The 15,073-nt window shown below is 40.1% G+C and overlaps 1 protein-coding gene across 2 annotated transcripts in view; it reads right to left on the bottom strand.

Annotated features, from left to right (window-relative positions):
• The window catches only part of GRL (transcription activator), a 268,919-nt gene that overhangs the window by 68,933 nt on the left and 184,913 nt on the right, over positions 1-15,073 (bottom strand). For both annotated transcript variants that reach the window (XM_089828816.1, XM_089828825.1), the window contains exon 16: positions 23-168. In XM_089828816.1, coding sequence (XP_089684942.1) covers positions 23-168 — 146 coding nt within the window. The remainder of the gene's footprint in view (positions 1-22; positions 169-15,073) is intronic.

The following is a 15,073-nucleotide window of genomic DNA, read 5'->3' as shown; positions in this document are numbered from 1 at the left end:
AAGCATTTTCTTATAATAATACCTGGACCAAACATAGGCTGCATTTCCTTCAGACACCAAACCTTCCTTTCCAGTAGATATTGTGGCTTTCTCCAAGTGTCTAATATTTATTGGTGATCTAGATGAGGTGACAACCATCAATACAGACAGCCAGTCTTTCCGGAAATCCTGCATGGGCACCAGATTCAAAAATACATTAATAAAATTTGAATTGGAGAAAAACCATTTCGTTCAAATTTTTCTGCACAGTCAACTCTCATGTACTTACGTTTTATGAAATCCATTAGAAAAGCCAAAATGAAACATTACTGAAGAAAATGATCCCTACAACAAAATAAAAAAAAATATTTCAAATATATTTAAACTAAAAATTTGTAAGTGCCACTGGGCCTCTTACAGATTACCACGGAGACCATTATTGTTTTCTACCACCACCAAAAAGGAATCCCATAAAAATTAAACAATGTTGTCTATGGACATCTGATGGGGAAGTTTGATTATTATCAAAATTGCCTGTTTTCTGATAACATGTACATGAAAATGATTTTGTCACCACTTAAACTGTCAACTCAAAAACCCAAGGTCCAGATTCCACAAATAGTAAAGGAACATAACAAAATGTTGATAAAAGATATTTTAGCTTTGAAACTAGATCCTTCACAGTGCATCAATATGTATTCCTTTTCTGACTCAAGTTGATCCAGAAGATTGCTACCCATTCAAGACATTCTTGATGATTTTTTTTTGAAATTATCTATGTTAAGAGGCTTGATGTTTAATTACTGAACTAACAAGGAAGTGGTTGTACCAGCATTAAGGGATCTAGGTTATTATTGGTTTATAAGTTAGATATTTATTCTACTAACTACTTTTAGCCATTAGCTGATAAATATCATCCACAAAGACAATGTTATCTCTCCTGATGATATATTAGATAAACATCCATATGTTCCCCACATTTCGGAGATGTTAGCCAACTGGATGGGTCTGGCAGTGTTCTGTAGCCGACGAATTGACTGTCGTCGGTGTTTTGTATTTTATAGCCAACGAGTAAATAGTTTGTAGCGGATGTAATGTTGTGGCCGACGGACCCCTTCGGGAAGGTTCGGCGGTAGTATTTATATCCCGTCTGGGATCATTGTAAAGCATCAATCATCTACTATTGCGAATATTATGAAGCCTAATGTATGTTCTAGCATATGCGAATATAACTCTGCTATTCTGTTCCATTGTCCGGATGCGTTGATTTCTTTACTCGTACGGTAAACATTTGGCGTCGTTGCACGGACAGGAGATGGCTCAGTCAGTTAACGGATCTAAATTAAAAGTATATCGCGCAAGAAAGTTCTCGCCGTCGTTGAATCCTCCATCGTCATCATTAGATGACTCCCTGGCGGCGACGTCATCTGGAGGTAACTTTGTTATTTGATGTGAAGGAAAAAAAAAAAAAAAAAGAGGGGCCCCGAGGGCAACAGTCTGTCTGCGGGCGTTACAAACAAAGCCCCGCGGGCAGCTAACGGTCCGCAGGAGAAGAAGACAAAGGCCCCACGGACAGTCTGTCCACGAGTTAATAAAAGCCCCGCGGGCAGCCTGTCCGCAGGCTCTAAAACATAAAGTTCCTTCGCCAAGGAAGGCCGTGGGCATAAAACTTAGAAAACTCCTCCAGATTGGCCGTGGACTTCAACCTTCCTCCTCCGGCCAGCAGACTTCTCCGCGGGAATAAAAGACTTCGACTGTGATAAAGATGTTTCTTCCACCCGCTGGCTCTAATCAGTAGCGATTCAGACGCGAAAGCCCACTGAAAATAACGAAAACCTTCTAGAGGTCAGGAAAGTAAAAGAACAAGGTCCATCAGGAGAGTGTTGTTCGACGGCCATCCGACGGTTGTTTTTCACAAGCGCTTTCTTGGGTTTTCTCTGTGCTTCAGGTGAACAACGTAACTGGTGTCGGCTTACGGGGGAAGGTTGTTCTCATTTTTCTGGCAGTTGGCCATCATTCTTCTGCAGTTGGCGGTTCTCAATTTGTGCGCCCGGCAGTTTCCGTGTCCGATCGAGAGGATTAGGATTTCCGCCAAGAGTTTCGAGAAGCCCACTATTTCGTCAGGAAGGAGAAATTGCAAAGAAAAAGAGGGATTGAGATTGTTTTGGAAGTTACTGGCTGCCTTCGGATTGGCTACGACACGTTCTCTTACCTCCTCCAAGGGGGAGATTGCATTTGTAACAGACGGAGGAAACCTATATAAGAAGAAATAAGTCATTTTTGCATGGAGTCAGCGGGCAAGCGGAAGCCGTGGAAGAGTCAGTTGGCAGCAAATATGGAGAAGAATTCAAGAGTTTTCGCATCGGGGATTTGAGTTGCAGGCCCTCCCGGTTCCAGTAGCAAGAAACAGAAGACCAAGGAGGAACTCACTTATCTCACCGTCCAGTTTGAGAGTCTTAGTGGAAGCGAATGCCGGAAGTGGTGGTAGGAGACCCCTAAGGTAGACCAAATTAAACAGATTTTGATGCGGGCATAGGTACATTGGGCCATTCAGCTTCCCATCTTTTTCATCTGGTTGTTCGAATCAATATTGCGCACTATGATAAAGACTTATAACGCCCGGAGCAGAACAAGTACATTCCTCTACAAGCAGCAGCAAATGACAGTGTCCTTTAAACCTAGGGATTTCACTAGGGTTTTCGGCATCCCTGGTCCCGATGGGAGGAAAGTGGAAATCAAGAATCATAAACTGTCACGGGAACGGAAAGAGCATTGGATAGATCTAGTGTGCAGGGACCTTACACCCGTGGAGAGGGAGACCGCAGTTCAGGGGACAAAGTGCAAAGGGCTTCGCAGGGACTTTATTCGGGAGGGTCATTGGCGATGTATCATGGACGTCATCAAGAGCAGGTTGAAAGGCGCCACCCGAGCTTCAGATATAGCATTGCCGCAAATTGTGTTTATGAATGGTATCATGCAGGGAGTGGTATATGATTGGGCCTCAGTGCTTGCCGACAAGATGGAGGAATTCATGATGCTTCAACACCGAACATTTTTTATGCCGCACCATGCCATCGAGCTATTTCTGGAAGCTGCAGCTAGCCACATTCCACTAGCTGGTTTTGAGGCTCCTTCAAGGGGCAAGTTGGCAAACAGGGATCCTCCCATATTCTACTAGCGACACTTGGATACAGGAGGATCAGCAGTAGGTCACAAGAAAGTACTCTGTGGATTGGTTGCTTCTAGAGAGACAGATAGCGAACGGGAGGGCACTTCGATGAGTGACGGGGCTGAGTCCGTGGAAGAAGAGGTGAGCACATCGGCGGATGTTGACGGTGAGGCAGCAGGTAGTGGGGCCACATTCTTTACCCCTCCTCAGCTATCAATTTCAGCGCACTTGACTACTTTTCCGACAGTCATTCCGACGTTTGGTCAACACCATGCCCCAGTCCTTATGACTCCTCCAGAGGAGGCAGATGTCCCACGGACAATGACGGAGATGGTCCCACAGGCAGCGACAGATGTTGTCCCACGGACATTTGCTGAGATATTGCCGACGGCTGTAGCAGAGGTGATTCCAGTTGTACCAGCAAATGTCATAGTCGTACTCTCACTAAGAGCACAATTGCCACCGCCAGAGCCTGAGCCACACGTTCCGGTGGAGGTCATTGATTGTGATGCAGTTGTCACCGTTTCATCATCTGTTTTAGCAGAGGCTGAGTCAACTCTGCCAGTACCGGAGGAGAACATAGAGCTTGCGCAGTCAGACCAACCGAAGGTGATGGATAGAGCTAGTGAGTTTCTGAGGCAGCAGTTCCGACTCACTCTTGCGAAGCGAGGTCCGTCCATTCAATCTCCTAGGCATTCAGGAACATCACCAGCAGTACCAGAGCCTCAGCTTCAGGAGGAGGGAATGCCACATGACGTGGTTGCGCCAACAGCAGCGAAGGCGGCACCGGATGTGGGCATGGCTCTCACTGATGAGGAGAACAGTGATGCGGAATGGTCATTGGAAGACTTCACCAAGGAGGATTACGGGTCGAATGAGGACAGGTGTCGGGATTACCTCAAGACTATGAAGTCTGCATTGAAGAAGGGACACAATGTGGCAATTCAGGCCCTCACTCGGCAGAGGGAGTGGCATTTGATCAGAGCATATATCCGTGGGATTTGTCCTCAATGATTTCAGACTTGTTTTGTAGATAGGGGCTGGCCGGTGGTGGAGATGGCTGAGATGTTGGCAAATTGGGCCACTGAGCCGAAGTTGGGACCCAGTGACACCCCTATGATGAAGCTGGCACATGAGATTGTGGGACTATACAAGGAGGTTTACTATGGTCATCGGCGTGCGGAGGCAGACAGGGTTGCAGCAGAGCGATCATTGGCAGCGGAGAGTGAGGCTAGACAGAAGATAGCCGCCGACTTGGCCGATTAGCAGGCAACATGGGCCGCAGAGCGGGCAGCACTACTGGTAGATTTGGCAGCAGCGGTGCAGGAGAGGGACGTGGCTGGGCAAGGTAGAGAGGCGGCGGTCTGAGATAAGGATGCAGCTGAGCACGAGATGCAGTTAGCTAGGAGGCAAGCTATGGATGCGGCGCTTCTTCTAAAGGAGGCCGTCGAGGTTAATTCTCAGATTCAGACATATCTCCGCATCAGGACAGAGCAGGTGTATGAGTTACGCCGCCAGCAGCACACTTCTGGGACGCCCGCTTCTCTCTAGTATTTCTTCTGTGTCTGTAAGTTGTCTCCTAATTTTGTTAGTCGTCAGGAGACGACTGTTTTTCTTAGGGGGGATGGTGTTAGCCGACTGGATGGGTCCAGCAATGTTCTGTAGCCGACGGATTGACTGTCGTTGGTGTTTTGTATTTTATGGCCGACGGGTAAATAGTTTGTAGCGGATGTAATGTTGTGGCCGACGGACCCCTTCGGGAAGGTTTGGCGGTAGTATTTATATCCCGTCTGGGATCATTGTAAAGCATCAATCATCTACTATTGCGAATATTATGAAGCCTAATGTATGTTCTAGCATATGCGAATATAACTCTGCTATTCTGTTCCATTGTCCGGATGCGTTGATTTCTTTACCCGTACGGTAAACAGGGGATGCCAAATGTCCATATGATATTTTTTCTCATTTTTTCTCCAAAAAGAATGAATGAAATTATATAGAAGTCCGCAAGCAACCAAATTAGGTCAATGGGATGCAAAATTAAACCAATCACAATTGTATTTGGCAGGCAAAAGGAGCTCCAATTCCATAATACAACCGGAATAGGAATTGAAAATTAGAATTTATTTTGAATTCTCCGTTTGGTGCACCAAATCGAAATTGGGAATAGGAATACGTATTCCCATTTTGGCCCCAAAATGAGCATATGTTCATTCCCAAAAAAACTATTATTGGAATAACTATTCCTATTCTCGTTTTTCTTTTGACTATTTAATCAAAATTTCAAGTCCACTTAAGACTGCCAAATGTGCTAGGAAGACCCATCATTCATATTGAATTCAAAAATGCATTTTTCTGCTGCATCGTAGTCGATTTATTTCATCACAACTTGAATTACTGACTCCTTTAAAATCATACATTTGATCTTTATGGGCAGAACATAAACATTTGGAATATGTGGTCCTCATTTTTTGACATATGATTTTAAAAAAGGCGAGTCGGAAGTGCAAAGATCTTAATCTAAAACCTATAAATACATTGTGCCCAAAACATTTTTGATCAAGCATTTCTTATCGCAGCACAAAAATGCAAGGCAAGGTTAAGATGTCAGTTTGTGCAGTTTTAGCTTGATTTTAATGGGCATACCTACATTTGCTGAGAATTTGTCAATCATAAACATTTGGAATATGTCTTTATCGGCTGTATTTATCGGCCCATCATAAACATCTGGAATAAATCTGCCAATGATGTACCACCAATGCCTGTTAAGCAAAGTGCTCGACAAGAGACATCTGCTCTTTGTGGGTGCACCAATTTCATCCTAACTTAATAATTTAATTTGCAACAGAATTTTCCTTAATTCTCATTATAGGAGGGTCTTTTTCAATGTCTTCAACTTGTCTAACTTTCTCAACGCATGGGATTCAGGCTTCAGGTATGCTACCTTCTGATTTTGAGGCAAATGACTTAAATCTTAAGCAGACTTGAGTGCAGCTTATCTCCTTGAATGCCGCCATCATACTATGTTTTTATATCTGTAATAAAAATGTTTGGTGATGACAGTTTTGAGAAAGAAGTCTGTTTAATTTGTAGATGAGGTCAATTTTAATTCCAATTTCAATTTGGTGAACCAAACAGATAGAGAATAAAAAATCGCCAGTCCCATTCCCATTCCTATTTTCAATTCTAATTTCCAATTCCTATACCAGCAACCAAACGGGCCCTAAAAGATAAGAGCATTAAAAGAAGACAAAAAATCCATAAATCATAAAAGCATTATTGAAAATAACATTATATATGCCCATTAGAGAATAATATCTGTGTCAAACAAGACTAATAGTGGCATAAAAAAAGCTCTGTAAGGCTATTAATTCTAAATATAAATGTATTAAATTTCAAAACTACCATTGCCCAACACATAAAAACAAAATTAGTGTTATCTTACTATATGGAAAAGAGAATGTAATGACCACCCCTGGAATTTAACTAGGCAAATTCTGATTTTATCTTGTTTTACTGGTAAGTCTGGTTTTTGCCTTTTTGTTTTGGTTTTGGCAATGATGATTATGTTAATGTTTTGCCCAAAAATAAAGATAAACAGCAATAAACAAAATTAAGAACAATAAGATACATACATATACAACAACTAATCTTGGGGAAAACCTCCAACTTGACGGGAAAAACCCAGCCACACCCCAAAAAATATTTCTTTTATAAAATAATAGAGGTTCGAGTACAAGGCGTTCAACTGAATACAATTCTTATCACACTAAGCAATCATATGTAAATTGAATGGAGAGACTCTTCAAATCATACAGGAAAGTCTTGATTTTCCGAATGCGAGACTCTTCATATTTCCAAATGCATGTCTCTTCATATAATAAGATGTCAGATATTTAGGGTGAGACACATAGCACATCTTGAATGCCACATCGTGCTCACTTGGTTATAAGAAAGATACAAATGAATATGACAATAGTATCATAATCTCTTCTCTAGCAATAATAGAGGTAAAGATCTCTATCTCAACTATAATCTTCAACACTCCCTCTTATCAAAAGAGATATGTTTAGTATGGAAGGCACACATAGCTGCAACCAAAAACGTTAGTAACAAATTCTCATCATAAATTTTCTCAATAAAATATTGTTATCTTAGTATAACACTATTCACCATAGCTACTTTCTAGAGGATGAACGATAAAAGCATAAGATTAATGTCATGGAGTCACAAGCATGACTTCTGCCATGCCTACTCACAGAGGATCGGTCCACCATACCTTCTCACAAAGGGTGGAATGAGGGAATTCACCGCAAATTTCTATTAGACAAGAATGCATTTTCAACATGCTCATTCATAGAGAGTAGATCCACCATACCTCACCACAGAGGGTGGAAGTAGGGCTTTCACCTCAAACTTCTCCCAAAGAAGAATACATTTCCACCATGCCTACTCACAGAGGGTCGATCTACTATACCTACTAGTAGAGGGTAGAACAAGGGATTTCATATCAATCTTCTCTCACAGAAAAAAACTCATTAACAAGGGATTGCACCTCGAACTTCTCCCTCACAAAAAACTCATTAACAAGGAATTGCACCTCAAACTTCTCCCTCACAAAGAAAAACTCATTATACCCATAAGATGAGATAATGTAATAATATTAATGTCCAACCAAAAATCACACGGGTTTATGGGACTGAGCATACAAACAAAAGAGTCAACCAAAGAAAGAGCACCAAACGGTGACTAAGAAGAAACGAAACGAGGAAAACCAAGCTAAGGACTAAGGATCCTTCCTTGGTACAAAGAAATCAGTCACAAAAGGATATAAACGTGTACAATTCAGAGTCTTAGATCATCATCGAGAGCCGTCGGAGGAGTGTCGCTACCTAGAAACACTGGTACAGTGTCTGACCGATCTGGAGGGAGTAATATTGGATGGCCTTTTCACACCCCGTGGTAAAGACAAGGGGGAGGAAAAGGCGGTGCTGAGCTGATCAGAAGTATGTCCCTGAGGTGTGACTAACTGCAAGGTATGCTCACAAAGCTAGGAAGGCCTCATGCAAATAAAGTGCCAAACATTGCTCGTCAATATAACTAAAGAACACTAAAAGAGAAGAATAATCTCTAAATAAACAGTAAAATCTCCCTCGGATCTCATAGTAGATAGGATAGCGAAATATGAAGTGGGCCTTAGTCTCAACCTTCGCTAAAGTACACAGTCTACAGATCCGATCATCCCTATCAATATGGTGGTCGATCTAGGCCCGAAGACAGTGAGAGCCAACTCTAAAGGAGCCCAAAGAGAATTGCAGGGCATGACACTAGCACCGATAAAGATAAGCAAGACGCACAATAATACCATTCTGAATCTCAAGAAAATGCTCCACATAAAAGGCCATCTTAGGACGTAATCAACCAGGAGGATTAATCCAAGTAGTGATAATGTACTATCTATAAATATCCCATCTGACATACTCGTTCAACACCTGACGTGAGGGGAGGAGATGAGCAAGAGCATCCAGCGAGAACTGGTATGGAGGAAGACGATCAATCTCAATCCCGATCAAACCCAACAGAGAAGTGGTCTAGGCGTACCAACAACACGATCTAGTACAAGTGTTAGATCTCATAATCTCAATAGAAGAATAGTATGCCAGATGAGAGTATCTGTGGCAGTTGATCTTCGAGTCCGTAAAACCTTGAAGCCAATGGAGAAACCAAATCAAGTCAAAAATAACCACAAGTTTGAAAGGATGAGCTCCAAACTCGGCCACGACAATGCTATAGGGGGTGAGCCTGTGGCATGTGATAATCCATCGTAAAAGCAATATCTGAACACGCTCAATAGAGGCCCAATCAGGAGCAAGAAGGCTCCCAAATCACCGAACCATAGAGAACGATCGGTCTAACCAAGGAGTCCAAGAGGGACAGCTTGGACAAAGTGTCCTGAAAATGATGTCTGAAGCATTGTCTCTCGAGCAAGGCCAAAGAACCCAAGCCATTACTAAATCCGGACTGAATAGCCGGTCTTAAACTAAAACCGGGTCCCGAAAACTTTACCCAGAGATGTGTAAGAAGACGTGATCTCAATCTCATGTCCCTGAAAAAAGAAATGAAGATGAGAGACCTTTAAGCAGTTAAAGATCATAACCTGAGTCTTAGCCAAATTAACCACTAGCTGACGCTGATCACAAAAAGAAGCCAAACCATCAAGAAGTCTTTGTAAACTGTCCGGAGAAGACGCCAAGAGAACAACATCATCTACAAAAATGAGAATGGAGATCAAAACCTGATGCAAATAGCACCCGTCACAAGGTTGCGAGGAGTGCACAACGAAATCCTCGAGCTCATCAATATACAAGCCAAACAAAGTAGGAGAAAGAGGGCAAGTCTACTTAACCCCAATGGTACTGTGAATCAGAACGGAAAAGCCCTTCGAGGTCCTAAGTCTACTAGTCACCTTCTCCTATAGTCTCATATTAGCAGTCAACAACTTATCTGAGATCCCAAACTCGCTAAGTCTCTGAAATAAGGCCATCCTAGGATCAGAATCAAAAGCCTTGCTGAAATCCACAAAACAGCAATAGACTTTCTCAGAGCGGTGCCTAGCCTCCTCAATAATAGCTCATGGTGTGAAGAATGATCCATAGTCTAATAGTTTACCCGAAAACCGGCCTTCCCTTGAGCCCTACAACCTCTCTTGTCAAGCTCTCGAGATAGCATTATGTTCAGAGCAGTGGCATACAGTTTGGCAAAAGTATGCCCAATAATGACAGTCTTGTAGTTCCCTAAGTCCGAAGCAGGTCCAGAATTATGGATAGGATAGATCACATGACGCGACCAAGACTCAGGAAACCCAATACAAACCACTCTATTAAAGAGAGTAGGAAGGTAGAAACCAAGGACCGAAGCATCAAGTTTGAAAAGCTCTGCTTGGAAACCATCCTCGTGTGCAGCTCTACTGCATCTCATGGATCTAATGGCCTCATAAATACTGGAGGAGGTGAACAGATGGCAGTAAGGAGGTGAAGTGGAATGAAGAGGTGGCTGCCCTAGAATATCATAAAGTGAAATGGTATGGGAGGTGAAAGAGTGGAGTGCGGGGGGGAGGGGGGCACCTACAAAAAAGGGTACAGCAGAAGATCTGAGGATTCTGAATAAGCGTGGAACAAAGGGATCTGCACTGAGAAGAGACAAAAGAACGTTTCTTGTGGCGAAGAAAATGGAGATAAGAAAGACGTGGGTGGCCGAAGGCAAGAGAGTGAGTCTCAAAAGTAGAGTGAACAGAGCAATGGAAGAACAACTAAATGTTCAAACTCCCTCTGACCAAGGGAAGCATATCGAAGCTTGATTATCACAATAAATTGACTCCAATGATCGATCAACCAAGGAGTTTGTGCAGTCACACTATTACATGAGCTTGCTAATCCTTTGCAAAGGATCTAGCACTCCATTTTTCACTCAAGCTAACTCTGAATCTTAATTCCTCCTCTTATAATATACTATTCATAATATAATCTGAATAAGTACTTCAAGAGCCACCAACTTAGCTCAGGCTGCAATCACTCATCATTCTTGTGCTCCTTAATCCATCGTGATTTCTGCAGATTTAGGTCAATTCCTTGGACTAGCAAAGGAACTAACCACACCAGCTCCTGCTTCCTTTACATTGCATATATTTTGAATGAAACCAAGAGCTCTCAAAAGACATGGGCTTACTAGAACATTAATTTTAATCTTGATGAAAGTGCATATGGGTTCTCACAAAAAATGGGCATGATATAAAACTTCAACATATGTGTGAACACGAAGACAAAGCAAAGAAAAACTTTGGTAGCTGCCAGCAAAGACAACGATGAATGCCAAGTCCATACTGACAATTATATGGTGAATATGTACGAACACATGGAAGAACGAATGAAAAGAAGAACACCACAATGAAGCATGAGTAAAATATTAACACGGATAGGTAAAGAAGCTCGATAAGAATGATCACTTCCCAAGAATTATTCCTGACAACCATCGTAATAAGCCAAATGACATTTCAGAAACTATAACAAGAATGACAGTTATGGAAGCAAAAGAAACGATGAGGCATAACAAACAATACAAATAGAATAATCAAACTTGAAATAATAATTGCAGATCGCATGAAACTGGTTCTACCAACAATACACAATGATGACACGACAACAATAATCTACACACACCATGTGAACTGAAGAATATGACGGAACCTGACATGGCAATAATAATCTATGCACACCATGCAAACTGAAGAATATTACAGAACTTGCTTTGAACTAAGAATCGAATCAAATTATGAAGACTAATGTTATTCATGAGCTGACACGAACTAAAAACCCAAGAGCTAAGAGGTACAAGCTACACTTGAAATAAAAGAATGTGCAGAAATAATCATGAATGAAGATTTCTGGCACTACTACAGAATTCAAGACATACAGATTGGCCACAAAATACTTATTGCAATCTGTAACAGATACATGAACTAAAGAACAAGAGAAACTCCCTTCTTTGTAGCTATCTAACCTCTCTCTGATACCATGTTAATGTTTTGCCCAGAAATAAAATAAACAGCAATAAACAAAATGAGGAAAAACAAGACACATAAAGACAACAATTTATCCTGGGAAAACCCTCCAACTTAATGGGAAAAACCAAGCCACACCAGAAAAAACGTTTTTTTTTGTTAGATAATAGAGGTTCGAGTACAATGAATTCAACTGAATACAATGCTTATCACACAATGCAATCATACATGTATATTGAATTGAGAAATTCTTCATATATAAGCGAAAGTCTCTTCATTTTACAAATGTGAGTCTCTTTACATTCCAAATGTGAGTCTCTTCAAATTTCCAAATGCATGTCTCTTCATATAATAAAATGACATTTAGTGTGACACCTAGCACACCTTGAAAGTCACATCGTGCTAACTTGTATGTAAGAAAGATACAGATGAATATGACAGAAATATTATCATATATCTCTTCTCTATCAATATTATAGGTAAAGATCTCTATCACAGCTATAACCTTCAACAGAATATAATACATAAAATTAACCAGAAACTTAAAAAACTACTTCTGATCCTTGATGCCAAATCTGATATTGAATAAATTGAAATCTGATTCATTTATTTATCACATAAAAATCAAATGGAACCGGACCAGGTATTAAGCACTGCAAAACAATGGATAAAATAATTTCAGCAAACCCATGATTCCTCTAAAGCCACGTGCTGATGCCATAATGAAAACCTCTATGTTTTTCCTGTGGATTGACCACTGAAGTCACCTGACATCACCCAGATCTGCCAATTATGGTCTACCCTGCTGAGGTACAGCTGATAGTTGAGTGCATGTATCATTGAGATCCCTGTTCTATATTTTGCTAACTAACGACACTGCTTTTTCTGCCCATATTGACTAATGTTGTCTTCAGATCTGCATTTGGCTTGTTTGTGACTGTATTGACGGTGGTGTGTATAAGTTCTGGTACTGTACAGCTGCTATAGAGGTCTGAAATCACTTAGACACAACTTCTATTTCTGCTGCAAAATATTCTAATCTGATCAATTCTGCTACAACAAGGATTAATTCTCACAATCCAGTCTAATAACACCTGAAAGCCAATGTCAAGCTCAGATCTGATAAGAATGAAGTGTGCTTGACCATTGGTGTGTAGGGGATTCGATTCCCAGACCCTCTAATTTGAATCTTTAAACTGCTGATAAGATTCTGCCCCCTAACAAATCTGGTTCAAATGAATTTCTTCTTCAAAAAGAATCAAAAGAATCAGTGTTGTATTTCTCCTGTAAAATCACCCTTGAGTTGTATTTCACACCTGCAGGCAACTATCTCTCTCAGAGATTTTGTTCTCAGAAAGTATAGATATGCTGAAAAAAATCCTTGGATGAGTATCCTCACAATGCTCATAAAAAATGACTTCTGAATAGCAAAACAACCTCCAAAACTTCATTTTGTGCTTTTTATTCACCCTTTCAAACATAGAATAATGTTTTACTCCCTCCTAGGTATTCAACTTCATGAGGGGGCATTATTCAATAGAAACTTAGAGCCCTTTTAAGTTATAAACTTAATTTTTAATGCCTAGGAACTTCAGCCAAATATAATAATACTTTATTATATTCTAAGCGATTATAATAATCACTTTATTATTATTTTTACTACATATAGGAATTTATTAAATTATTTCCCAATTTAATTGTAGCTCGCTTATCTGGACTCCACTTTGAGCTCTGCATGATGCAACCTGTTCACTAATGTTGTCTGACCATGGTGAGCTAACTAACAGTTCCATCCTCATATGCATTTAATAATGCGCTTGTCATATTAATTTTGTCTGATGTCTCATTAGAATAGATACTATTTCATTTTTAACTCCATCTAATATGATTTGCATGGCTTTCCTGTTTCCTTTAATCCAAATAGTTTTATGAGGATTAGCGTCAGTTTGCTTGGATTCCTTATCAACAAGCTGTCTTACATCATGTCTTCAAGAGTCATCATAATTCTGAGTTTCCAAACAACGAATTGTTCTTTTCCATCAAACCTATCTTCAGGTCTGATTGCGCTGGCCATTGAAGGAAGAAGAATGTAGCTAGATATTTTAAATCTGATTATCAATTTGCAGAGCCTAGGTTTGACTACCAGAGCTCTGATACCATGTATGTTTTCTGCAAATTCTAATCAACCAAAACTGATATAATGCTTTTACTCTTGCTGAAGATGGTCTTTAAATATACCAGATGGTATATTAAGTGTTCTTGCTATGATGTATAGTTCTGCAAATAAAATATTTATCTCTGATATAAATCGTACAAGGCAGTAAATGCTAAAGGAGCAGACTTGTACTTGATGTGTGTCCTTTATCCACATTCACACCCCATATATGTATAACAACCAGGGGGCATGTCCTTAGAAAGGATATGTCCCTCTCTAGGTTGGCCCTAATCAATTGTTTTCATGAAATCGGCATCTCTTGTAGATGATCATTAGTTAGTAATTAAACTAACCAATTTTATTCAATTAGACTTTAACATAAGTGCATCAAGGAGATGCCGATCACAATAAAGACAATAGACAATTACATAGGCCTGGTCAATCAGGGATTTCATGCATATATTGGATCTCTTCAATCTGCAAACTCAAATTAGTATGATATCAGAGTTATATAGAATTAACACTCTCTCTTAACTTGATTATCATACTAAGAAATAACATATCTAGCACCAACAATTAAGAGGAATAAGTATAGATTAATACTCTATATCTATCTGAATCTTCTAAGCATGTGGTATCATTGAATACATAATACTATGTCATATTACTATACCTGTGATATGACTTATACTTGTGATAACAATATTGCATAGAATGCAATATACAAGATAAAATCTAGGGAATGGTTAAATTCTTCCTTTATCCAAGTTGTGACTCATAGATACTGACAGGCCTATATCACAATATGATCTTGAGTTAAGATCTGCCAGTACATAGGATAAAATCCAGAGAATGATTAAATTCTTCCTTTTATCCAAGTTGTGACTCATAGGCATAAAAATGTCTACATCACAATGTGATCTTGAACTCATCCAGATCTGAAAGTAGTTCTCTTCTATTCAGAACATTATCTCAGAGATTGTCATCTCTCATAATGTCTTTTATACAAGTGTTCATTATCTCAGAGATTGTCACCTCTTAGATAATGAATACAAATGGTGAAGCCCATAACAGTCAATAGCTTGACAATAATAATTTTAATACAAAATTATTTCATTAATAATTAAAGAATACAAATGTATTATAATTCAACCATACCAAGTCCTTTTCTGAAGTGATCTATCTTCACGAGAGAGAGAGGTTAAGTAAGAAT

Source organism: Cupressus sempervirens, chromosome 1, assembly GCF_028749045.1.
Source record: "Cupressus sempervirens isolate cs-2001-9-10 chromosome 1, ASM2874904v1, whole genome shotgun sequence".
NCBI classification, from domain to species: domain Eukaryota; kingdom Viridiplantae; phylum Streptophyta; class Pinopsida; order Cupressales; family Cupressaceae; genus Cupressus; species Cupressus sempervirens.
This window is presented reverse-complemented; position numbering and strand designations above follow the sequence as displayed.